Raw genomic sequence first — 27457 nt, forward strand, 5'->3', positions numbered from 1 at the left:
TGCTTCTCTTGACCTTCATGATAAAACATTCATCTGATTTGTCTGTTTCATTCCCTAGCTACTGGTACCGTCACTCTCTTTTGCTAATTCTTTCTCTTCTGGGAACTCTGTGGACTCCTTCCTTGGTCCTCTTCTCTATCTATACCAGGGGTGTCCAAACTGCGGCCCGTGGGCCAACTGCGGCCCGCAATCCATTGTTAATTGGCCCGCAGCAAATTCCAAAAATATATTTAGTTTACTTAAATAAACCAGGTGAGGCAATATGTACTTCACCTCGAGTGAGTGGCCCGGCTGTTTGTGTATTTTGCCGCATTTGGCCCTTGGTGAAAAACGTTGAAAATAGTTTGGATCTATACCTTTTTCCTAATTGATCTGTTCTAGTCCTCGGGCTTTAAATCTCTCCTATATACCAATGATCCCCACATATCTATCTCCAGCCCCAGCCCTGATATCTTCCCTGAATTCCAACTGCTCACTGGACATCTCCATTTGGATAGCTCACAGGCACCTCAGATTTAACTCCATTGAACCAGAACTCTTGATTTTCCCCTGAACCTGCTGCTTCCTGGTGTTCTCCATGTACGTAAATGGCAGGTCCATATGTCCCATATGTCCAGTTGTCCAAGACCAAAACCCAAGACCATGCTTCGCTCTGCTCTTTCCTTCTGTGCTCCCATTTACTACATCAGCAAGCCCCGTCAGGGTCTCCACAATGTACAATTGTGTCCACTTCTTTGCAACTCCGTTGCTGCCCCTGCCAAGGCCACCAGCATTAGGTCTTGCTTGGACTATGCCAATTACCTCCTGATTGACTCCCCTGCTTCCACCATTGTTCCCCACATCCCATGATCCACCTTCCACACTGAGGCTGAAACGATTGCATTAAAAATGTCTATCAGGCCCTAATTCACCTAAAGCAGGAGTCAGTAAACTATGGCTTGCTGGCTAAATCTGGCTTGACACCTGTTTTTATGTTAACCATCAACCAAGAAAGGTGTTTACAACTTGAAAATAAATCAAAAGAAGAATAACATTTCATGTCACATGAAAATGATATGAAATTCCAATTTTAGTTTTTATAAGTCAAATTGTAATGGAGCACAGCTACATGCAGTCATTTGTGTGTTGTCTATGGCTGCTTTCCTACCACAGAGAGGTTATGACAGAGACTAGATGGCCTCCAAGCCTAAAATAATTACTATCTAGATCTTTGCAGAAAAAGCAAGATCTAGATAGTAATTATTTTGACCCCTGACCTAATCACAAATATAGGTCAACCCTTTACTCGTTTAAAATTCAGTGATGGGAGAATATGGTAACATGTGTTCTCTTTGTGAGAATTAAGGAATTCTCCAAAGTGTTTGTCTCATTGGGAGAAACTCTTAGGACGGGGCTAAATCTTCCATAATTCTAGATAAAAAAGAAAATAGATTCCTTCATCTCATTTGAAATCCAAGAGCCAAGATGCACTAATTATCAAAAGTTATTTAAAAGTTCAGTCAAAACTAGATTTATGAATGGATTGGAGTAACTTCCTAACCTTTCTTGTAAGCATGTCCTTAAGTTAGAAATTAGCTGTACAGTAGCAAACTAAAATATGAAAGGGGTTTGTACTAAAAAAAAAATCCTATCAGGTTATGCCACTCCCTTGTTTAAGATTCCCTAGTAATGTCCTGTGGCTTTTAAAATAAAACCCAAGTTCCTTACCAAGGCCTCTGCTCTTCTGCGGATTTCTTTTACCACCCTTCCTTGTTTCACAGGCTTCACCTACACTGGCCTTTCTGTTGCTCTACCATTTCTACCCCAGGACCTTCACACTTGCTTTTCCTCTGCTCAGAATGTTCATTGCAGCCGCAGCTCCTCATCATTCCTGCGTAAGTTCATGGTCGCCTTTCCGGAGAGGTTTTTTTAGTCTATTTTATTTGGAGTAGGCAGCCCTTCTCCCAAATCACTCTCTAGAACATCACTTTGACTTGTTTGTGGTTTTAAAAATTCATAGCAAATATCATTATACAGAATTATCTCGTCGGTTTATTTGTTTACTTACAGATCATCGAACTCTCCCTATTAAAAAATTAACTCTGTAAGGAAGAGCCCTCATTTGTCTGGTTCATATGTTGAATCTTCACATGCCACAGTGCTGGGAATACAGTAGGTGCTCAATAAATATTTGTGCAATAAATGAATGAATAACCAGTTAAGCGAAAGGGACTAGGAACAGGGTCAGTTCTCAGAGTAGAGGATTTGGCAGGACAGATACCTCTGAAATGGTCTCTTGAACTTTTACTTTCTTTCCTCACTCTAGGCCAGAGTATTACGTGAAGTCTGGCAATTTTATAGAGGGTCAGTGAGCAGAAATTGAAGAGTAAAGGTGAAGACAAGAAGTGGGGAGCTGGCTCAGTGGCACGGCTCTGCAAAGATGTTGCTCTGTTCTTTTGCCCAAAGCAGCACAGTTTTTCACTGTGACCTTATGTAACTTTCCGTGCAACTATCTTTCACAGCTTCTTTTGGGTAATTTTCCACGTGGTCAGCCAGCTCCATCAAGTGCAATCGTGACACTCAGAATGGCTGGGGGGTGGGGCGGGGGGGCCTGAGACCATCAAAGGAAGGACGCGTGTGTTGTTTGCGCCACATACTGATTCTCATCTCTCATTTGTGTAGGACAGTCCAGGACTGTGACACACAGGATGCTCTCTTGTGGCTCTTTTTTAAAGAGAATTGTTAAAAGAAGCCCATTTGTTTCCATGTTAACACTGAAATCTGTGGTCTGCGGCTCAAAGCAGATGCTTCGACACAAATTCTTTGCGGGACTTTGGGCTGTAGTCTGGGAAATGACTATCACAGTTTCCTTGCCTTCACGGTTCTCTGTGGTTATTGAAGATTTGGGTTTCGGGGAAACAACAAAAATAAAAATAGCGACAAACATATGTATAAAAAAGAGAGGGTGAGATAAAACTTGAACCTCTTGAAGAAGGCCAGGAGGGCAGCCGTGCGCCTGCGCACATTTCTTCTACGAGTGATCTGATGCTCTAGACGGGTCACACTGCTCCTGCAGAATGTTTACAGAACTAAGGCAGTGGGGGGGTCACGCTTTGGAAACCTGCGTGTCCTCCTCCACTGCGTACCACTCAGGGCAGGCTCTACCCCCGGATAGCACAAGCCAGCTGTGCCCCCCAACCATGGAAGCTTCCTCCCTCCATGCCTGTCATCCTGGGACTGGGATTGTCAGTCCTTTAGTGACTCATGGAAGAGGCATGGCGAGAAAAACACTCCGTCGTCTTGCAGAGACTGGGCATCTCCCAGCAACACATTCTTATTGACTTCACAGCACAGCTGGCTGGCAAGTTCCCGTGCCATGTACTCAGTGATGTGTGTACTTGTTGTTTGTTGGGCCCCTTCTTGTCTGACCCAGTTCTTAGTCCAAACCCTGCTTCTTAGTTAATCCATGTGCTTGTATAATATGTGGCACACCCACAGAGTAATGAGGCCTGTTCAGGCCTTGTTCTCTAACATTCTGGCTTGGTCTACAGTTTCTAAGGATGTAGGTGGGGAGAGTGGTTCCCTGGTCTGCTCAATCTAGGTACCAGGATCTAAGCAGCGACTACCTGTTGGAACTCACCTGGCCAAGGTGTCTTTCTATAATAACAGATTTTTTTTATTTTTTATTACCATATCCAGAGAAGGGCTTTCTCTTGGAACTCTACAATGGCAATGCAAAGGTTAATCTAGAATGACTAAGCTGACACTAGGAGATGAGAACTATACAAGAGGATTTCAGCAAATGTATATACACGCAAGTAACCACAGAGAAGATGAAGTGTTGTTCAGTGAGTGATGCTAATCGCTCTTCACAAGGGGACTGTGACAACAACAGCCAGAGGCGGCGGGCAAATCCCCACAGTCCTGATTCTGTCAGCATCCTTTTCTTGTGTTGCCTTAGCCTGGTTTTAGTTCTTAATCCTGTTCTATGTTTCAAGGTGTCCACATACTATGTTGTCTGCATGGAAATGATTTACTTTCTTGAAATGGGGTTTAATATCAAGAGTGGGCAATGTCCAATCTTTCCAATAGCAGTTGCTCAAAGTTCACAGTAAAAGAGAAACTCTTCAGTGGCTATGTTTTGGAGGAGGTTTATTTTCATCCAGTATGTCTGGCTCCGCATGGACTGCTTAAGATACCATAGACTCAGCACGACATTAAAACAGGCCTGCAGTGTCCCCTGGTTCAGAGCTGGGGACCTGGACCTCTCCTGACAGCGCCATACACTGTGGATCGCTCCTGATCCCTGCTGTTCCTGACCTGGCATTTTTTTCATCTTTGGCTTCACTTTACCTTTTGCATCTGACATTTGGTCCGTGCTTCTGGCTCCATGCTGCCTATGGCCACCTGGATAAAAACTCGCTTTGTAGCCTTGCTCCCAAAGTTCCTCCCTGGCACTCGTCCCTCTAGGCGGCCTTTGCCAGCCTTATCCAGTTGGAGAGCAGGGACTAGACACATCTGAGTGTCTCTGCCAGCCTCCAGCTGTGCTTAAGACTGGCATCTCCTCAGCTGTGCCTCATGCTGGGCCATGCCCTGAGATGGGGCCAGCAGACACGGGTGGATGCTTACTTGCAAAAGGCTCCTTACTGTCCAAAGTCATTGATTCCCCATCCTCTGGGTTTCTACCATAAGCATCCCCCTTTTGTAGCCACTTAGAGTTTTACTGTTTAACCATTTCATGACCACATACGAGGGCCACACACTTACATTACTTTCCTGAGAGCTCCTGTTTAGTAATTAATAGTCCTTACATTTTTTCAGTGACTTATGGTTAACAGAGTACTTTAGTATATTCATATATGTCATCTCATTTCTATACTTCTTCCTACTTTGTTTTACAAATAGGACTCAGGGTCATTTATCCATTAGACTCAGTAGGGCCGAGGACCCATGAAAATGTTTTAATTTCTTTTAATACAGAACAAAAAAAGAATTTAAAAATAATTAATATATGATAATGAAACAAGTTAGGATTATATTTGTCTTTATACCAATACATTCAAACAATGGAATTTAAAATATCATTTTGTGGAGGAAGAAACTCATGAAGGCAAAAATGTCAGGGGCTCACGAAAATCACAAAATAGCCCTGACAGGACTGGTACTCTACAGTTGGCACTAACAGTGACGTGCTATGTAAATTTGGATAAGCTTCTTAACATATTACTTTTCTGTACCAGAAAAAAATGGAAAGAAAATTTTCAGCACCCATTCATTTCCCAGAGGTTTTACTAAGATAAAGGAAATAACACTGAAAGTACCTAAATATTTTAGAAGAAAGGCTTATATGATAGGTAGGACTATTCCTGCTGTGGATAACAGGTATCCACCTCAAGTTAGCCTAGACAAAAAGAGAATGTGTTGGCTCTCATAACTGAAAACTTCAGGTTTTAGCTTCTAGAATAGCTGAACCAAGAAAACCCCCAAATTTGCCAGCAATCTGTTTCTCTATTTTCTTCTATCTCTTGGGATGACTTTCCTCTATGTTGGATTTCTTTTCTAGCACATTTTCTCCATATGTTGAAAGAATCCCAGAAACTCCAGGCTTTTTAGGATCGTTAAGCTTGCGACTTTAGAAGAGACCCCTAGAAGCTCAACCAGTTCCTCAGAGGACTCCAACTGGTTTTTGCTTAGATGTCTTGGGTTTCCCTGTATCTAGGGGATGGAGTGCTCTGTCTGCCCAGCTCCAATGTTTGCCCCATCTCCTCCTCCTCATGACTTGATTGACAGTCTCACAAGACTCCCTTGGAAGAGGGCAAGGCAGTTTCCAAATGAGGAAACACAAAGAGACCAAATTGCATGTTAAGTCCTGGACTGCACCAGTCGGAGGTACTGTTGATATTCTCTCTGCTGCAGGAAGTTAGAACCAGTTGAGATTTGCTCAGAACTTCTACTTAACTTTCCAGACCTGAGTCCTATGGGAACCAATTAAAGTTTAATAGAGACCACATGGACTCATTTAACTTACACAAAATCTGTGAGGCAATTATTAGCTCCAATTTTTTTTCCCGCTTTAAAAAATCTAGTGAACTTCATTTTTAGAGCAGTTTTAGGTTCCCTGCAAAACTGAATGGAAAGTACAAAAAGTTCCCATATACCTCTCACCCCACCCCCAACCTCCCCATTATCAACATCCTACACCACAGTGGCACATTTGTTACTGTTAGGTCTCTGAATGTTAGGTCTCAGAGACCTTGACTTACAGACAGTGCCATGTCTGCAAGAAAACAACAAAATGTCTGTTGGCCTGCACCTGCAGACAGAGCCAAACTTGCGATAACAGAAAACACCACAAAACAGCTACTGGCTTACAGGCAGTCAGCATTTTCTATTCAAACAATGCCACCTGTCAGCACAGCCCCTATAAAACCCTCCTCACCCCCTCCCTCGGGGCAGCAGTCTCCTTTAGACATGCAGCCCGGACTGTAGCTGTCTTTGCTCAGCCCGATAGACTTTCTCTTAATAAAATAGACTTTCTCTTTCTCACAATTAACTTTCTTAACTTGCCTGACCATGCACGTTCCTTTATTGGCCGACCTATCAGTTACAATCAATGAACCTACATTGACACATCATTATCACCAAAGTCCATAGTTTGCCTTAGGGTTCACTCTTAGCGTTGTCTATGGGTTTTGACAAATATGTGTAACGATGTGTATCCACGTTTGTATAATAGTATCCATTACTGTAGTTTCATTGTCCTAAATCTTCTATGCTCGGACTATTCGTCCCTCTGTCCCACCAACCCTTGGCAACCATTAATCTTTTTACTGTCTCCATAGTTTTGCCTTTTCCAGAATGTCATATAGTTGGAATCATATAGTATGTAGTCTTTTCAGATTGGCTTCTTTCACTTAGTAATATGCATTTGTTTCCTCCATGTCTTTTTATGGCTTGATAACTCATTTCTTTTTAGCACTGAATAATATTCCACTGTCTGGATGTACCACAGTTTATCTGCTTACTTACTGAAAGACACCTTGGTTGTTTCCAAGCTTTAGCAATTACAAATAAATAAAGCTACTGTAAACATCCATCTGCAGGTTTTTGTGTGGACATAGTTTTCAACTCATGTGAGAAAATACTAAGGAGTACAATTGCTGGATTGTATGATAAGAGTGTGCTTTGTAAGACACTGCAAACTATCTTCCAGTGTGGCTGTACCATTTTGCATTCCTACCAGCAATGAATGAGAGTTCCTGTTATTTCACATCCATGCCAGCATTTAGTGTTGTCAGGGATTTTGGCCATTCTAATAGGTGTGTAGTGGTGTCTCATTGCTGTTTTAATTTGCAATTCCCTAATGTCATATGATATTGAATATCTTTTTATATGCTTACTTGCCAACTGCATATCTTCTTTGGTGAGGTAACTGTTAAGGTTTTTTGCCCATTTAAAAATCAGGTTCATTTTCTTATTGTTGAGTTTTAAGAGATCCTTATATATTTTGGGTAACAGTTTTTCTATCATCTGTGTCTTTTGCAAATATTTTCTCCCAGTCTGTGGCTTGTCTTCTTATTCTGTTATTAACTCTACTTTTACAGATAATAACTGCTACAAATTATCGACAGCTCACCATTCACCAAACACTGTGCTAAAAACCTTGCCTATATTATCACATTAAAATTCAGTGAGGTGCTGTGCTTTTTGAGGTTCTTTAGACTCTAAGTACCAAAACCCAACTCTGGTTAGCCAAGTAAAGAAGAAATGTATTGAAAGGATAACAAGGTATCTCATGGGATAGGAGGAAGAGTTGAACAATCAGAACTGGGAAGGATAGGAACCGACTCTTCCCTGCTTTTGTAGGTTCCCCAGATGGTGGATTTGGGGATTACACTTGTGCAGTCCCTGTTATCATTCTGTTCCAAATATCACATTCCTTTGTGGGAGAATCTGATTGGCCCACCTTCGGTCAGGTAGCTATCCTTGGGCCAATCAGGTTGAAGGGCCATGTAGCACAGATATGGCTATGGGGGGGGGGGGTTCCCCACCTTTGTGTAAGGGCTGTTCTCAGAAGAACAGGGAATCACTGAGAGCCAGTTGACCGCCCAAAGGGGTATCTATTGCAAGCACGTGGTTGTATCAGTCAGGATCCTGGCATACTCAAAAGTGGGGTAATTAAAAAGCATTCAATAAAGGATTAAGCAGGGAGACTTTAGGGAAAGAAACAAGGGGTGTTGCAGTATGTTGGGGCTAGTGACATGAGGAGCTGCTACCATGCCAGGCCTGACGAGGAAAGAGGAGATAGTGGTTTCTGGAACTTTTGGAGAAAGCTGAAAGGAGAATGCCTGAAAAGTAGCTGTGGTTTTTTGGGGAGAGGGTCACAACCAACCCTAAGCAACCGAGCAGTGTGGAATCGAGGAAAATAAATACCAAGATTTCACTCTCCTCCCATCTGCCCATTTCTTGGACACAACTGGAAGCCAGAGAGTGATGGAGGCCCTGGGCATGTAGAGAAGAAGGGTGAAGAGTAGATATGGATGGGCAAATAGAAGACAGCCAACATAAAAAATAATGTAAATCCTAACTTATGGATGAAGACTCTTAGGTTTGCAGGAGTTAGTGACTGGTTTAGAGTCACACAGTGAACTCAGAGGAAGAGCTGGGGTTTAAACTCAGTCAGTCTGACTCCAGAATCTGTGCTGATAGCCACTGTACTCTATCACCTCTAAGATGAAGACCCTGAATCCAAACACTGGATTGACCACACATAGCTCAGGTGAGTACTTTATCTCTCTGGTCCCCTCGCACCATTACCTCTTAGCTGCAGCAGCAACAAGAGCCCGTAGTCCAGTCCCCCTCAGAGTTGTGTTGATAGACTTACACTTGCTGGTTTCTCTCTATTCCCTCCTCCTGGGTTTCACAGAGCCAAGTGCTTTGGAATATCAGAGGCAGTCAAAGTGGAGTCCAAGCTTCTTGCCATGCGGCAGGCAGCTCCTCTCTCCTGTGGGCAGAATTGTGATTGTGTTTACATTGCACTCCAATTCTTCGAAGTCCTTAGGGGAACATCTGAGACTTGGACCGTGCACTTGTGAGAGCTAAAACTATTATCAGATGCCTGCGCATCTCACATAAATAAGCCCATTAGCACCTCATCTGTCTGACTCTGCATTTTCCTGCCATTGCTTGGAGCCCCAGACAAGCACGTTTCTGATCTGGCACGCAGAAGGAATATCATTAACAGCAATAACATTCACTGTACGGTTTTATTTCCTGTCCCATTATTTTCCAGCTCTTTAACTAACATTGGGTAACATCTATTATACACTTATCGGGTGCTGGGCACTGCACTGTTTTTACATGGATTGTCTAATTTCATCTTGAGAATAAACCTAGGAGGCTAGAAGTTTGGTGCTACTTAACCCCCACTTTGTAGGTGAGTAAACTGAAGCTTATAGGGCTTAAGTATGGTACTTTAGGCAATATAATTATTAAGTAATAGATCCAAGAGTTGAATCCCGATAGCCCGGCTCCAGATCCCACACCACTTAACCATGATACCTCCTCCTGTCTGTGGATGTAAAAGGGGCCATACACTCAACCTGACAAGCTCGGGGGAGGCCTGCGTGGTGGGACTTACAAACTCAGAGACCAAAAGTAACCACATAGGATGATCTGAACATAAAAAATCCTAACTAAAAGAGAGTCATAGTGAGTAGTCACGGCAGTCACATTCTAGACCTATAGTTTCTTTAACAAAGGTCAGTCTTTACCTAAGTGAGCCTGTCTATTGTCTTTTTTGCATCTAAGATAACATAACTTTGAAATGTCAGAGTAATCTCCCTTTTTTTTTTTTTTATTACTTTCGGGTATACAAAACAATGTAACAGACATTTATCATTTATATCCCTCACACAGTGACAACTCCCCTCCCCCATCCACTACCCCTCTGACATCGCACACAGCCATTACATTTCCACTGTCTCTATTCCTAATGTTGTACTCCGCTTCTTGTAACTACATATATATAAAAAATTGTAGTTGACATTCATTATTGTTCAGCTTCAGCTTCAGGTATACAGTGCAGTGATCAGACATCTACACCATCCCTGACTTGGATGAGAGTAATCTCCTTTTCCAGACTCCTCAGGCACACCAGAGTCGGAGACCATAGAACCCCTCATTGTTACCTTGTTTCCCACCTATCATCTCTAGCTCTATGTGCTGTAAATGTTAATTACGAACAACCTTGTACCCACCAATGTAAAAGAAGTGTATGTTTCTCCATTGTACTTTTTATCCAATCCCAGAGATTTCCCGCTTTGCTTCCTCCTGCCCTCTTAATCTACCACTAATAGATTTCATGTAACCCTCCTTGCATCTCCTCCTTTTATTCTAATGCATAAAAGAAGCTGCAAAACTGCCGTTCTCTGGAGCATTTTCTCAATCTGTTGAGATTTTGCTTAAGTTTGGCTCAAATAAACTCATTAAAATTTTCTACAGGTTTGGACATTTCTTATGTTGACATGTTGCGCAACTTTGTGAGTATAAGTATACATTTTAACAGGATGAATATTATGATATGCAAATTATATCTCAATTTAAAATAAAAGAAAGAACAGAGGCACAATAAATTTGGTCCCTTTCCCTTAACAATAAGATTCACAATCCTGGCCAACAATATACTAATATATGAATATTGAGTGATTTGCTAGAGTGCATAGCTTTGGCTGTTTTCTATTCATTTGGGCAGGTTTGAATAATTTTGATTTTATTAAAAGCATATCTTGAAACAAAGATTTGGGTGCAAGTAGTTTATTTTTACTGAGTAAGTTCCCACACCCAGAAAGGAACCACGCCAGTGACCAAAGGGGAGAGCAGAGAGGTCACCCACAGCTTCTGCTATAGGTATATAACAACCTAGTGTAATAGTAAAATGTCAGGTTTACTCTGAAAGGAAAAGGTCACTGAATTTCAGTAACTGTACACTTTCTTCATCTGAGTAGCTCAGATGTCTAAGAGTGCATGCCTTGTACAAGGCTCAGCAGGAATCACACCAAATCTTTGCATTTACGTGAGACACAGATGCACAGAGGGGCCATTTAACAAATTATTCTAGCTTTTCAGAACGAACAAACAAACAAACAAACAAACAAACAAACAGAAGAGAACTGGCTGTTTTGCCAGCAGAAATTTAATGGAATAGACAAAGTCTAGAATGAGGCCTGCAGAGTTAAAAAAGTTGATTGCTTCTAGTTTCCAAATAGTAAGATGGGATTTTCAAAGGCTTTGAGTGACAAAGGCCTAAGAAAATGTCTCAGTGGATTAAAGTGAATCATGGAAAATATCTGATAAAGAATGTGTTCCTTTGTTCTAGTTAGCTTCAAGGAAATCACTCTCACATGGAAAAAGAGAGCTTGGGGGCAAGAAGATAAAAGAATAAAGCAAATTTGAAAATTCTGTCTTACAAAAGGAATGTTGAGTGTGGATATTGGCAAATGAAACGGTCAGGATGCAAATAGATCAGAAGCTTTCCAAATTTTTGAGAAAATTGTATTGTCAAAAAACCACAAGCCTGTGTAAAAAGCATGAGTCCGTTAGTTAAGCCTCAGAAAGACCTCTGGCAGGAAGTTGCACAGCCCCTAAGGAGAGCCTTCTCCCCAACAACCTCTTTAGTTGTAGCCAGGGAGAATAAGTGTCTAGGGGGAAGCCACTCAGAGGGTGGTGCCAAAGATCACAAAGAACAATGGATGAGAGAGTTTCTGTCCAGGGTAGGCATCCTTTGTAATATCTGCCCATTGATATTTCAGCATTGTAATACCAGTGTTATCTGCAGACCAGTAACTACTGTGGGTCTCTTTAGTTTTCCCCTTTTCGAATGGGGGTGCTTATTGAAGTTATCCTATTCCTGCTCCATCATTGAATATTTGTATGTTGGCCTGAGTACAGGCAGACTACTTGCGTTTGTAGTTCACAGGTCTTCAGTCTAAGAGAAGTCACATCTATTACTGATGGAGGGTACTACAAAATGCAGTGACAGACTGGACTTTGGATCGTCTTTCATAAGGAGCAGTTGACGGTGTTCTACTTGTGGAAATAAGAGAAGAAAGGGATATTTAATGTGTACTGTGGTGGTGACTGTTGCTATTTACCCAATAAGCTCACCATGTGCTCATCTAAATTTCCCAGCCTAAGATGTTGGCCAGTAACCTTTCTTTCTTGTAATGTCTTTCTGAGCTTTTGGTATCAAGGTTTTGCAAACTTATCAAATAAGTTTGGATGTTTTCCCTCTTCTTCTAGTCTCTTGATGCATTTGTTTAGACCTGTATTATTTATTCCTTTAATTTTTGTGAAGACTTTTGAGGCTATAGTTTTCTTCATGGAAAAAGTTTTAATTTCAAATTTAATTTCTTTGATACAAATAGGACTATTGGTATTTTCTATTTCTTCTTGTGGATTTGGTAAACTGTATTTTGTAAAACCTTGTATATTTCACCTACATTTTCCAAATTAATGGCATGAATATTGGCATGTAAAATGTCAATTTTTGGTATAAAGTTGTTTATATTCTCATTATCTTTTTAAAGTCTGTAAGGTCTGTAGTGATATCCCATTTTTATAACTGATTTTGGTATTTGTGTTTTCTCTCTTCTTAGATTTGTCTTGCTAGGGATTTATTAACTATTTAATCTATTCAAAGAACAAACTTTTGACTTTGTTGATTTTTCTCTATTGCATGTCTTTTTTTATTTCATCGATTTCTGTTCTTTATTCCTCCCTTCCACTTTTTGGAGGGTTTAATTTGCTGTTCTTTTTCTAGCTTTTGAGTTGGAAACTTAGATCATTGGTTTTCAACCTTTCTTACTTTTTAAGATATCGATTTGAAGGTATGTTTTCTTCTAAGCACTGCCTTATTAGTGTTATTAGCCACACTACCTCCCTTCTCCCACACAGCAAGTAGTAAAAGACTCATAGATAGTGGAAATGTGGGATGGAACCTGCAGGAATCTGAGTCACTTGATGAAAGCCATCCATGCAGGAGAGCTACCTGACCTGCATTGGCTTGTGATATAAGCAATATAAGAAACATAACTCTGATGTGTTAAACTACTGGTTTTATTTGTTTGTTTTGTATATGTTTGCAATAGCCTAGCCTATCTTGGCTTATACAAGAGGACTGTCTTGCATCAGCTCCTGTATTGGTCCATATTGCAGTTTGCCATGATCTCTTCTCTTCGATTCCTCCAAATATCAATATTATGAGATTCTTCTTATAAGAGATTTTTTTTTTAACTGAAGATGTGGTAATAGAGGGTTATTACAGAACAGCACAGAATAGGAAACAACTTGAAACTTAATATGTCTTCCCCTCCATCTCATAGGAAATTTTTTCATTGTCTTTTTTATTTGACCATGTCCTGTTACCAAGTTTTTGAATTCCCTTCACTATTTAGACTCTTCTCTCACAGTTCATATTCTCTCTTCTTTCCAGCCCTCCTATTCCAGAGTATCCCCAAACTCTCCAGCTTTTACATACACCTTTCCTTACCTTGGATAATATCAAAGTCCTAGTCATGGCGGCTTTCCTACTGACCAGAGCATACCCAGAGGTCTGGGGCAGAAATGGGGCTGTGGGCAGCCTGTTGGAGAGTCAGGGCAGGACCTCTAAGTTGAGAGGTTTTTTTCTCCAGAACCCAGAGTTGCAGTTTAAAAAAATTTCCTGCTACTTTTTAAATATGCTCAGGTTTTTATATATTTTATTTTTCACATAGTTGAAATCCTGCTGTGTCCTATACTTCTTGTTCTCTCATGGGCATTTATTATGTGATCTTGGTAAACATGTTATCACATTCAAATTTTTTCCTATTTAAAAACACAGTTATCAGTCCTAAGGGGTATAAGAAGGACATGCAATTCCCTGAAATCCCACCCACTGGACAGAGAGCATTTAGTAAACTGGGCTGCTGCCAGCTGGACAGAAAGAATATTCAGAAAGTCTGTGAAGTGACTGCTTGGACAGAGCTGGGCCTTAACAGCTGTAAGAGAGCCACGGGCCTGGTGAGAAAGCCTGGTGCCCTGAGAACCAGGACTGCCAGATTCAGATGCATCTGGGCGTGCCTGGAGCAGTTGTGGGGATGGGGATGCAGGCAGCAGTCTGTTCTCAGAAGGATCTAGAAAGCTCTTGGGAACGAGTCCAGCTCATGCACATTGCACACATTGCCCTGGCCCAGCCTCAGAGGGAGGGGCTACAATGGAAAGTGAATCAAAACAGGGCTGTTGCACTGAGATTTCTCAGGGAGGATTAGGCCACCTAGCTTTGTGTTCTCTGTAATAGTGACCCCTGGAGGACAGGGAGGGGATGGTGGTCAGGATCCTTCTCCCTCCTGGTGTATAACTCGAAAACAAATTCGACTTAGCTGCATGAATCACAAGCTGGACCAAACTGTGTTGGTCTGAAAAGCAGGGTCAGAGACCTCCACATCAGGCTGCCACAAGAACTGGCCGTGACTTCAGTGTTCAGCCTGACTGGGTACCTGTCACCAGCCAACGAAAAGGCAAGGGAGGTGAGAGGGCCAAGGTGGTGACTCTTAGGACTGTTCCCGGATCCTCAGCCGAGAAGAGAGAGGGGTGGACAGGCTCAGCCAGGAGCCTGAAGTCGTCGGGTTCACAGGGAGGCCCACAGGCCAGGCTAAAGGCAGGAACACCCTGTGCTGAAGAGTAACTCCTGCAGAGGGCTGAGATCTTTGGAGAGGTCTGGAGATGTAAGATTGGGCTGTGAGGAAGATGGCCTAACAGGCCCAAAAGAGTGGGCCAGGTAACATGAGACAAGTAAAGGTAACTTGGAATCTGGCTCTATTGGAAACCTGCCATTGTAATCAGCACAGCTGTTCTTTGGCTTGTCCCTTCAGGCTGGGGAGGTAACACCCTGACATTACTAGTCCTTGAGTACTGGACACATCCTCATGGCTTCCTACACCCTTTCCACATCTTTGTAAGTAGTCCCTCTATTAAATTATCTATCAAATCAACTATCTTAATATGAATGTATCATCTGTTTGCTGCTGGCACCCTACTGATAGACACCATTCTGTTGATGGCTCTGAGGAGGCCCTGTGTGACTCCCTGGCTCTCAGCAATCATCAGCTCTGGAGATGAAGGATGGGGACAGGGGTCTAAATAGTGGACTCCTGCAGGGGAGGTGTATGAGGAAAGCACAAAAGGTAAGGATGGAGACTGTGACTTCATTAACGTACTTTAGAGATTCTTGGTAGGAATGGAATTTGGCAATGCATTTAGGCCTAACACAGTGGGACGGGTAGAGATTTGATAGATCTGATTTGAAGAGGGGGCGGGATGGTGTTACTAGGAGGCAGGAAAGGTTAGAGACCACAGCCCAGGACCAGTAACACCACTCAGATCTTATTTCAATTGCTCTTTGGAGAAGGACTACAGAGAAGGCCAGACTCTGGAGAAGGATGAATGATTAAAGTTGGAGCCCACTGAAGAAAGAGCAGGTGGGACGGGTGGTACCTAGCCCTGGCATGCCTGCACAGGGTCTGGCACTAGTGGGCCCCTCTATAACTTTGGCAGAAGAAATGAAGATGCTTACAAAACAGCATGGGGACAAGGCCTGTCTTCTCCATCTTCTCCACTGACTTTCAGAATATACTCACATGGAAGGAATGCTTGAGAAAGACAGACTGGAAATATTCAGAAAACACAGGGGTCGGGAAGGATGGGCATGAGGAATTTTAAAACAGGTTTGTTATAAATTTAATAAATGCAGGAAAAAATGACAGGAATCAGAAAAGTTCATTTAAAAAGAATACTACCCTGGAGCACTAAATCTGGTTTTATTTACCCAGGCTATGTGGTACTTCCCTCAGTAAAATAAGGAATTTATGCACATTGGAAATAGAGCTTTATTGTGTAAACTTAACAGAATGTGCAATCATGAATACATGACAGAAATAAAGTATATGTTGGGGGAATGATTCAGGTACTGCTCCCCTAAATTCTCCCAGGGCCTTTGCACATGTGATTCGTGATGTCTACCAATGTCTAGAACCTTCTTCTTATTGCTCATACGTGGAAGCAGCTCAGGACTTCTTGTTATGCTCTGATACAACTTTCACTTCTTCTCAGCACTACCACAGTTGGAAATCATGTTTTTGTGTGGTCACTTGGTCAATGTCACGTCTTGCTCCTTAGCTGATAATCTCCACAAAGGCAGGAACTGTGTTCTGAGCATCACCATTGCTCTAGCACCGAGTACCAGATGTTTTAACAGTATTTCATGGTTGACTGCCTGAAGGACTTTTAAAGCATGTTGAGACTGGCTTCCCAAGTAAGAAAAGGTGAAACATATAATTCTGGTAACCTTGCGCTTACATGAAAATCGGCAGTTATATTTGGAAAGGAAGGCTATGCCTTGGTGAAGTTATATGTGAGAGAATAAATATCAATGTCAGTGGTGTTACAAAGTTACTCGGTGTGGCTGATTGGAGATAAGTGGAAGTCTGACATAGTGGCTTTATTAAAAGATATTTGGCACGTGTTCTCTGCCGTTTATTCTTCATTCCTCCCTTCTTTTTTCTTTTCTTTTTTTTTTTTTTGATGTTAAGAACACGTAATATGAGATCAACCCTCTTAACAGGTTAAGTGTACAATATAGTATTGTTATCTATAGGCACAGTATTGAACAATCTCTAGAACTTACTCATTTTACATAACTGAAATTTTATACATGTTGACTAACAACTTTCCATTTCCCCCTCCCCTCCAAGGTCCTGGCAACCACCATTCTATTCATTGCTTCGATGAGTTTCACTGTTTTAGATAACTTATATAAGTGGTGTCATACAGCATTTGTCCTTCTGTGACTGGCTCATATCACTTAACATAATGTTCTTAAGATTCATCTATGCCTTTTTTTTTAAGGCTGAATAATATACCATTGAATGCATATATCCCATTTTCTTTATCCATTCACCCACCGATGGACATTTTGGTTGCATTCACATCTTGGCTATAGTGAATAGCACTGAAATGAACATGGGGGTGCTAATATCTTTTAGAGATCCTGATTTCAACTCTTCTGGATAAATATGCAGAAATGAGATTGATGGAGCATATGGTAATACAACTCAATAGCAAAACAAACAAACAAACAACAAAAAGCTAATAACACAATTTTAAAATGGGCTAAAGACTTGAATAGACATTTCTCCAAAGAAGACATACAAAAGCCCAACAGGTATATGAAAAGATGTTCAACATCACTGATCATCAGGGAAATGCAAATCAAAACCACAGTGAGATACTACCTCATACCAGTTAGGATGGCTATTATCAAGAAAACAAAAGACAAGTGTTGGCAAGGATGTGGAGAAATTAGAACCCTTATATACTGCTGGTAGGAATGCAAAATGGTGCAGCTGTTATGAAAAATAGTATGGATGTTCTTCAAAAAAATTAGACATAGAGCTACCACACAGCACTTCCTCTTTCTTGTTCCATGAAACATAGATGTAATGGCTAAAGCTCTAGCTGTAGGTTCTTCTTAGCAGAGGAAGGGGCATTGCTTCCTAATTCCAACAAGGATGAGGGCCATATTCAAAGGATGGTGGAGTGGTGGATGGAAAGAGTCTGAGGATTTTTGAAGTACCCATAATACCCAACTTTGGACTATTTAGTGAAATAAACTTTTCTCTTATCTCACTGTTATTTTGGGTCTCTGTTACTCTCAGTTAAATTTAATTCCAACTAATACATTTGGGAATACTAAATTATTGGTAAAACATAAGCTTTCATTATGTTTATTTAGAAAGTAAATGAACTTTGCTATAGGGTCACTAGGAATTGATCTGGTTCAAGTGGGGATTATGTGGAATGTGATTAGATATGAACTATACAGATGGGCCAGTGATTGGAGCTTACCTTTTAGAAATGTTAACAGGTGATAGACACCAGTGACTTTAAACTGATTTATTTTGTTTTCTCGGCAATTCAACCTTTAGACAAATCATGAACTATGGGAATCTTTGCCCACCCTAAGGTGTTTGGGGATTATCCAGTTTTCTCCAGATTTCTGAGGATTTCTGGGTGAAGCTTCTGTGTCATAGTGACATTTGGGTTTTCATTCCTTGTTATGTGTTGATCGGCTGTCCTCTGGCAGCTGTTCTCCGTTCTTTCCTGGATCCTCCCGAAATGGAACACAACTCTTCATTCTTTGCTCCTTCAGAGCACCTCTTAAACCACTTTTCCTGAAGGTTTGGAGATAGGTGGATAGTTGATAAAAAAGCCATTTGTCCTGGGCCCATTCACATGTAATGATACAAAGAAACAGCAGAGCTGTGAAATAAGTTCTTTAAAAAATTCATTTCTTGGGGTGGCCGGGTGGCTCAGTTGGTTGGAGCACGAGTTCTGAATGACGGGGTTGCCGGTTCGATTCCCACATGGGCCAGTAAGCTGTGCCCGCCACAGCTAGATTGAGGGACAATGACTTGGAGCTGGTGGGCCCTGGAGAAGCACACTGTTTCCCAGTGTTCCCCAATAAAATTTATAAAAAAAAAAAATTCATTTCTTGGATTCTTTTTTGTTGTTTCAATAATTTTTTTACTGTAGTAAAACATATGGAACATAAAATTTGCCATCTTCACGTGTACAGTTTTATGTACACATTTTACATGTATAATTTTGTGGCATTAGTCAACGTTCACAATGTTGTGCAACCATCACAATTTTTTGACTTCCCAAATCAAATTCTTATGCAGAGTCCTCTGGTGTTTTTATCCTCAGTGAAATCATTCTTAAATAACAGAAATTCAAGAACTGGAAAAATCCCTATGATACAATTTAAGCAGCGCCGATTCCTCCAGATGTCCCCGAGAGAATCCGGAGCTGAGGATGGATTGTGTACCAATGGTACTGTCGAGGACTGATGGTGGCCAGCCTTCTGGAGTCTCACACCAACTGGGAAGCAGACACTGCGACAGCATAGCTATACACTCTTGCTCCTGGTTCAGCCTTTGACCCTGTTGCTCAGTGAATGATCGGGCGGGCAGTTCTGAATCAGGGATTGGGAAGAAGACAGCCTGGGACTAGAAATGCTAGAAGCTGCAGCCTGAAGGTCTTGGGAATGTGTATGGACCGTGTGTGTGTGTGTGTGTGTGTGTGTGTGTGTGTGTGTGTAGGAGGTTGTGGGGGAGACTTCATCTCTGGGAGGCAGAGGTCACAGCCTCATCTGAGGCTCTTCTCTGCCCACCTCCCTTTCTTTCCTCCCAAATAATTTTAGAGGGCTAGGGTGATGCTTGAATTTGACATCTGAATTTCGAACTATATGGTAAGAGACAAGGGAGTCGGCGGCAGATGAGTTAGGGAGTTCAGTGGGTTAAATGTGCAAGGCTATAATTCCCATCTATAGAAGTCCAACTGCAGAGTCTCACTGAATCGTATAATAATTAGGCTGAGAGTGGAGCTTTGGAGTGCAGGAAAGACACAGGGACGTGGGAATGAGATAGTGGTAAGCTGGAGCAACAGCCTAGGATGACCTTGCACAGAGTCCTGGAGGGAAGGCAGAGACAACAGACCATTCTCAGATGGGGAAAGGGACTGCTAATTCCTAGACTTCAACTGAATCACTGAGACTATGTGCTGATCAGCAGACAGGCATGTCCTGGGGAGCAGCAGCCCCCCGACTACTGAGAGTGATCCGCGGTCATGTGGCGTGGGCCCTAAGCCTCAAATACCCACTCATTGACCCTCCTTTGCTCCAGTCCAGAGAAGAGTGACTGAGGGACTCCAAGGTTCCCAGTCACTCCAAGACTCAACACCAGTTCTCCTGAACTTTCTCCCTTTCCCTCTCCTGACCTGGGCACGGTGCTTAGGACATCTTCCCTTTACTTCTCGTCACATGAGCTCCAGTTCCAATCCTGGGTGCACGTGCTCTGGGTCTAAAGACTAGCTCTCGTTCACACTAATTTTCAAAGTGCTCTGGTTTCACTCTCTCCTTTCTAGAAACCCATTTCAGAAAGACGGAACCAGTTGTTAACTCTAAGAGGACTGTTATACCCACTGTCAGACTCGAGCTTGCTTAGGGCTGACTGACTGACTGCATGGGCACTAAATCCCTGGGAAGGGAACTGAATCTTGAACTGGAAAGAACAGGCAGGTGGGGGAAGGCTGTACTCCCATTATGCCCCAGCATCAGTGGAGGCCACAATGCCCTTCCACACCGGGAGCCAGGAAGACTGCCCTGGCACTCTTTTCCCAGGTACCATGTACTCCTGATTTCTGCCCTGTTGTCAGACCATATGCCATGATTTCAGTCCACTCAATTAGTAGAAGGCCTCAGGGCACTTTGTTTTGAAAACTGGATCTATTTGATGAGGCTCTGCTAAAGTCCTCTCAGAAGCAGAGCCCCTCTCTTAACCTCTCCTGGGGAGAGATTCTGGCTTCTGTAGTTGGGGAGACTATAAACAGAGACAGAGAGATTGGGCATTTGGAGGCTGCCATGCCCATCTTGGATGTGTGTGTGTATTGTGGAACAACAGACGAAAGCATTAGTGTGTGTGTGTGTGTGTGTGTGTGTGTGTGGAGGAGCACTGACCCCAAACCCTTTTGGGTTTCCCCCTATGTCCCCAATGGCGTCAGGAGTTAGAGCAGTATTAGAGGTTTAGAGGTAACACCCGGCTCCGGTCCTGGTGCACTCCAAGGGGTTCTAGTCTGAATGACAGGAGCAACGGGCAGACCGAAGGAGAGCAGAGGCTGTAGGACGTCTGCCCCTGGTGGCAGAAGCGTGGAGAAGAGACGGGTGGTGCTGGTGGTGGGGTGGGGAGGGGAGGTGGTTGTGTTGGTAGAGGCTAGTTAGCTGGTGTTTACACTGAACTGAGGTGATGGGAGGTACGGATTAAATCAGTGATCTTTAAAGTGGGTGTGAAGGATGATCCATTGGGATGTAAAAGAAAAATGAAAACTTCAGTTTGTATTTGTTTTAGTGTAAAAATAAACTAAGATTCACTATATGGATCGACACAGGTACCCTGACTCAGCTCTTGCATCAGATGTCCATGTCATGTGTCACAGTAGAGGTGTCCTCAGGGAAGAGAGGGGTTTCTACAGTACGGAGCAGGGGGGTGACTCCAGTGACGGCGGTACCCTTACTGGTCCAGGTGCTTTCAAGTGAACTGTGAGGTATTACAAATTACTTGTCTCCCAGGTGGTAGATAGGCAGATTATATTTTGGGAGAACAAAATTCACCTTCAAGGTTCTTCTGGCTGGTCTAATAATAAAAAACCCATTGTTCTATATGAGAATTAGCAAGAGAAAATAACCAAATTTAATACATACAGATGTATGGAAACCCCACATACATGAGAGAGTCAGAGACCCCACATGCACGAGAGGTTCAGAGACAGAAAGGGAACATGGATATACACGTAAGACATCCTGAGCTAGAGATGAGGTAGGGTGCCTTAGCGACATCAAAAGGTCATTGAAGGATGATAAGAAGAGCAGGTAAATAGAAGTTTGCTCTGCCCTGCAGATAGGTCAAAAGAAGTTATCTCTGATAACCTCTCATGGGCAAGGCCTCTAATTCAAATTCTTCTAGGTAGTTCAGGTGGTGAGGGCAGAAGTGTCTTTGAGCCTATGGCTAAAGTTGCCTTTATGTCAAACAATCTGCATACCACAGAGACACATCTTGGGGTGACTTGGAATATCCCACCCCCAAAATATCTATCTGGACCCCTAAAATATCATCTATCATTTAACTAAACCAATTATCACAAAAGGGACAAGTAGTTTGAAAAGATTCTTGCAAAGAAATCCATACATTGAAAATAATATGAATAGTGCAAGCAAAAGCAAACTAAGAAAAAATGGCAGAGCTAACAATTTTCTACTACTTACATGATAATATCTCTGACGATGGAGCTGACCAGAAAAAAGTTCAAATTTATATATAAGACTACTTGAAATATGGATTTACATCACTATAGTTAACCAACCTAAGGGTATATTGGTCTTGGAGGTATTAGCTAATAATGATACAAATATGCCACCATGGTTAGCATGACATGTAAATTCTATACAGCCAGAGCATGAAGAAAAACCTCTACAATTTTTTGGGGTGGGCTATTCCAAGTCATGTAATACTTAGTTGTGTACTTTTGTGAACTATTATTAAATGTAATAAACATATTTAGAAATCTCTTTTGAATAAAAATCTTTTACTTAATAGTAAAAGGCAAAATGCCAGTCAATATCATTGGAAAAAAAACACTGTCCTATATGGCATATTTAAAGTGATGAAATTAGTACACAGAGAAGACGGCAACACATAAAAATGCATTCTGTAGAAAGACATACAGAAAACATTGCTGAAGATTTGAAGAAAAGGTTTTAGTACACATGATGTGTTGTGGAGGTTAGCTACATGGTTGGATGTAAGATGCTAACATGTTTCACCTTAAGTCTTTGCTATACTTTTCCATGACGGCATTCACAAAGAAATACTTTCTGGGATCTACTAAAGAAAAGATGTGCTTATAACATGAATGACTTACCTAATATAACATGCTGTGGTTTTCATGCGTAAGAAAAAACACTGATGGAGTGGATGCCCTGACTGGAAAACAAAACTGAGGGTTGGGGGACAGGGAGGAGCTAAATATAAAACTCATCTATTGCATCATTCATTTAGAATGAAGAAACAATGAAGAAACACAAGTTAAAAGAGCACTACAGGATGTCAATAATAAGGTTAATTTGAAAAAATTCTTAAAATAGAGCAGAATCTTTATAATACTTTGTAATGAGATGTGAAATGAGACTGAAAATCTTTATATTACTCAAAGGTTTACTGATTATCTCCAGGCAAAGAATTTAAAAGATGTGTTTCTTTAACAAAAGGACAAGTATTTCAAATTTGCTGAGCGCTTATGTGCTGGCTTGTGACTGTCACAAGTACACACATACACACATGCACACACACAATGTATCCCTTCAGGCAAAGGTAATATTTTAGCCATGAATATAACTATGTTTTAAAAGAATCATATGAGGAAAGCACTTTGAAAATTTATGTTTGGAACTGTTACCATCATCATGTAATTTTAATGCCAAAATAAATTGTGTCAGTGTCACTTATATAAACTGTGTCATAGTCACAGTCTTCAAAATTTAAGAAGTATACTTTTAAACCCATTTTACAATCTTCCAAATGAAGAGTTTCAAGATTTTTAAAAACAATCTTATTGTCAAAAATATCCACAGGAACAACTGATGAAAACATCATTGAGAAGGTTGGCTTCATGCAGAGTTTTCTGGTGGAATTTCACATTTGCAAAATTAATAGATGGGATTTAAACAGTGAGCATTATGACTTAATAAGTGTAGTCAAAGATAGAATTCTTCTATATAGATATACTTATTTTTGCAAGGTATCTTTTTTTTTTTTTTTTTTTTTTTTGGCAATAACAGCCATTAGGACCAAGTATGGATATTCACTGTATTTAGAAGCATACTTTCTAGTCTCATATTAAACTAAGATTTATTAAAACCCTTTGGAATCATGTTGCTCTCACTAAACAGATTTTTGCTAATAACTTTAAAGTGAAAGAAAAAGGTATATTGCACCGTTCATTAAAAATGAAATAATTTAAAATTGTTTCATCTTTACCACATCCTTTAACGGTTTTTACTGTGCTTTATAATATATATTAATACAGTTGCATGTGCATATCATTTATAAATAAGTAAATTGCAAATACGAGGCTACAAGGTATAAGGAATAAAACTTGGTGCTTAAATGAGACAACTGTGAAAGCGGTTTTCACAGTGAGGATAGATAGTGGGTGCTCACTACGAATGGTTTCATTTCCCCCTTGGTGACAAATTTGATGTGAGAGTTGAAAAAGAGAAAATCAAGATAACTCCCAAGTGTTGCCTGGGAGAGTGAGGGCTGGTGCTATCATTCACTAAGACTGGAAACTCAGGAGCACTGAGCAGATTCTGGCGCATTCCTGGGAGGAAATTAGGAGTTTGAGTTTGGGTATGTTTTCATGAGCCTAGAAATCTCTAGTCAAGATGTGCCCCAGGAGGTTGGCTACACCATCTGCAGCTCTGGAGCATTCTGGGCTAGAGATGAGGTTCAAGAGTCATTAGCTGGCAGGAGGTTGTTAAAACCATGAAAGTGGGTGAGATCCCCAGTGGGCCAGCCAAGTGAGTGAGGATGCAGGCCGCTGTGGGACCTGCGGGAACACACCATCAAAAGTCAGGCGGTGGAGGCCGGGAAGCTGCATTCACCAAGGAAAAGTGCAAAATTTGGTGAGAGGGGAGACCTGAGCCACTGCTGGAAACTGTGTACTCCAAGTATTACAGACGGAAGGCGTGGTCAGCAGGTTCAAATACTGGGGAGAGGAAAGTGAGGGAGGTTACCAAGTACTCGCTGGCTTTGGCAACTAGGCGGTCAGTGTGGACTTGGAGGGGCAGGTATATAAGCCAAAGAGCAGAGGGCTGGAGAAGAGGTGTGTGTGTGTGTGTGTGTGTGTGTGTGTGTTCAGTGCTGAGTTGGAGGGGCGGGCGTAGAAGCCAGGGAACTGGAGAAGGTGTGTGTGTGTGTGTGTGTGTGTGTGTGTGTGTGTTGGGAGCTGCAGGAAGGTGACCCAAGGGACCAGACGGACGCCTGGGAGAAAACCTATACTTTGTGGGTCCGTTCAACTACAGGGAGTAAGTCACCTGCTTGGGGGCCGTGACCCCAGAATCTCACCTTGGGTAAAGTCCCGGCGGGGGAGGAGGTTCGGACAAATCCTAACACATGGGAAGCGCCCTCGGGGCCCGCGGGTGGCAGCGGAGTCGAGGTCCCGGGAGCCTGCTGGAGTCTGACCCGGGCTGAAGCGGGCGCGCTTCCGGCCGAGGGACTGGGCAGCCGCTGCGCCTCTGGCGTCTCAAGTTTCCCGTTGGCAGCGCGGCCCGGGGGCTCAGGTAGCGGCAGGCCTGGTTGGCTGGAGGCGGGTAGGGCTGACCTGCGTGGCGGCGACGGCGGCCCGGCCCGCGCCCCTCTGCTGCGGGTTCCTCGCCATTCCTAGGCTCCACGCCCAGGTAGAGCACCGACTGAGGAGGCACGCGGCTCGCCAGCTCTTCCCTGCGGCTCTCCTCCTCCCGCTGGGCGGGCCCGGGGGCTCTGGGGCGGGGGCTCTGGGGCGGGGGCTCTGGGGCGGGGGCTCCGCAGCCCTGCGCTGTGGGTGCCCTCCTGCCGCTGCCGCGTGCTGCACCTCGGGCTCCCGCCGAGCGCGGGCGGGGGGCGCGGCCTAGCCCGGATCGGGCCCCAGCTGGCTGCAGTGCGGCGCAGCCGTCTCCTCCGCGCTCGCTGCGCGCGCTGCCCAGCGCTGCCACCTGCGCTCCAGCCCTGCGGGCCGCCCCCTTCGGGCCCACGGCATGTCCCTGTGCCCTGAACCCGGTGAGTGCGCGCGATCCTGCGCTGCTGACCTTGGGTCCGCGCCTCGCGGACCCCGCGGCCCAGGGCGGGAGTCGGAGCGCTCTGGTGTGGGATCCCTGGTTTTAGGATTCCCAGCTCACCGAGGCGGCGCCGCCTAACGCAGGCTCATCCACTGCCTGGGCCCTGGCCTCTGCCCCTGCCCCTGTCCTTGCCGTGGCCTGGGCTCCAGAGGCCCCAGGTGAGCCGTCACCTCAGTGGCATCTCAGCTCTCTGGCGGCCTACATTGGATTCACAAGGTTTAGAGAAATTAAGGGACCCGGGACTTGCCGCCACTTAAGCGCCAGGACAAGTTTCTAGGTGCTTGAGGACTGGCCGGATGCCAACAGCTGAGGTGGATTTCCACCTGGAGGTAGGAGGATGGACAAGTTGACAGTGTGATGGTGATGGGGTCGTTTGAGGCCTTCATCCTTACCTCTTTGGCTCTCTCCTGGCAAGGGCGGTGTACTGCGCTCTGGCAGTCTGCTTTCTGTCCTTGAACTTCCTGGCAGCTGCTTTGCCAGGGAAGCTGCTAATGGCTTGTCTTGGCTGGAAGACGGCTCCGGGGTGTTTTGAGCGGCCCTGGAGTAGGAGATGCTTGCTAACTAGAGTGTCTTTTCCCCAGACTGTTAGGTCCTTGTATGTGCCTGGAAGCTTGGTGATGACAAATTAGCAAAGGAGCTGAGTGAAAGCTGGAAGCACTAGGATGAACTTTAACATGGTCCTGAGCTCTTGTTGGCTGTCCCCCTGGATGCGGTGACCAACATGTGGCTATCTTCAGGGAAAAGCTGGCTGCAGCTGGAACGCTCAGAGGAGAAATGCTTCTGTGAAGCATTAATGCTGAGTGGTAGTCAAGCCATGGAGCCAGGCAGACAGCCCCTGTCAGCTCCCACCTCTCTGAGTGGTGATAGCAGGTTTGTGGTAGTTAGCCTGGCCTGGCTGCAACTCTGAGGGCCTGGCTCTCTGTGAAGATAATGATAGGAGGCTGCCTTATCTAAAAACCACGGGGCTTGCCTGGGTGGGTTGCTGGAAGACTCTTGGGCCTGTCAACCCCACCCTTAGCCCCACCTCAGTCCTAAGATCCTGGATAAGGGGTGAGGGGTTGTCAGCTAGGTCAAGAAATTGTGAGAGATGAGCCCTGTTTTTCTTGTCCTTACACTAGGTGAATCACTCTTCAAATGCCTCAGAATCAATTGCAGATCTTGAAAATGTCATGGGCAGATAAAAATTATCCTTAGAGATAAGCAGGAGTTACCCTTTCCTCCCTTAAATCTACTCATTGACCTTCCTGGTTCAGCCCCCAAATATAGTAATCTCTTAGTTCTTCTATATGCTGGCTACATATCCAGGATGGGCTTTGGGCTTTGATATATGAGGGGGATACGGCATGAGAGGATGGGCGCATGGCTGGAGTGCTGGCCTTGCAAAGTCCGCAAGAAGTGTCATTCATAAAGAAGGCTGTTTCTCCTGATCTGGTTTCACATGTAAACATGGTTTCCTTCTCCTTGCGCCCAAGTAGAAGCGTGAGAGAGTGCCTGGCACAAAACAGTGCTCCATAAATATTGTTGAATAAAAGGATTCAGTGTCTAGATGAAACGTCATGTTCATTTTCCTAGTTGGACTCTCTCGTACCTGATATGATGGCAATGATGTTGATAGATAAAACTTGTAAACAACATACTATGTGCTAGGTACTATTCTAAGCACATTACATAGGCTAAGCAATTTAATTGTCCTGGTAAGTTATGAGGTGAGTACTGTTATTAAACCTATTTTATAGGGAGTAAAACAGAGCCAGAGAAGTTTAGGAACTTGCCCAAGGTCATGTAACTAAGTGATAGAACAGGATTCAAACCTAGGTAGTCTGGCTTGAGTCCATATTTTTAACAATTCATTGTATTGACTCTTGAGCCTGCTATGAGTAGATTAATCATTAGCTCATTTGTTATTTTATGCCTTCACTCAACAGATGTTTACTGTTGCCTACTATAAGCCAGGCA

At 43.2% G+C, this 27457-nt stretch overlaps 1 protein-coding gene and 1 long non-coding RNA gene across 12 annotated transcripts in view; one reads left to right on the top strand and one right to left on the bottom strand.

Annotated features, from left to right (window-relative positions):
- LOC109446057 (uncharacterized) overlaps positions 1–24889 on the bottom strand; it is a 118748-nt gene extending 93859 nt beyond the window's left edge. For 5 of the 6 annotated variants that reach the window (XR_012497508.2, XR_012497509.2, XR_002137134.3 and 2 more), the window contains exons 1-2: positions 24753–24889; positions 8864–8983 (exon numbers count right to left, since the gene is read on the bottom strand). This is a non-coding gene — a long non-coding RNA (uncharacterized LOC109446057). Of the gene's footprint in view, positions 1–8796; positions 8984–24752 lie in introns of all 6 variants that reach the window. The other variant, XR_016018757.1, reaches the window with a different exon arrangement.
- The window catches only part of AMPD3 (adenosine monophosphate deaminase 3), a 44914-nt gene continuing 41470 nt past the window's right edge, over positions 24014–27457 (top strand). Inside the window, exon 1 of one of the 6 annotated variants that reach the window (XM_074335991.2) lies at positions 24014–24035. Coding sequence is in view for 1 of the 6 variants with exons in the window: in XM_019728990.3 (XP_019584549.2) it covers positions 25421–25442 (22 nt within the window). In the remaining 5 variants the exon portion in view is untranslated. Of the gene's footprint in view, positions 24036–24427; positions 24476–24578; positions 24713–24853; positions 25085–25307; positions 25443–27457 lie in introns of those variants that run through there. The other 5 variants (XM_074335990.2, XM_019729036.3, XM_019729046.3 and 2 more) reach the window with 5 other exon arrangements.

Source organism: Rhinolophus sinicus, chromosome 14, assembly GCF_057876585.1.
Source record: "Rhinolophus sinicus isolate RSI-liver-muscle chromosome 14, RSI-T2T, whole genome shotgun sequence".
Classification (NCBI taxonomy): domain Eukaryota; kingdom Metazoa; phylum Chordata; class Mammalia; order Chiroptera; family Rhinolophidae; genus Rhinolophus; species Rhinolophus sinicus.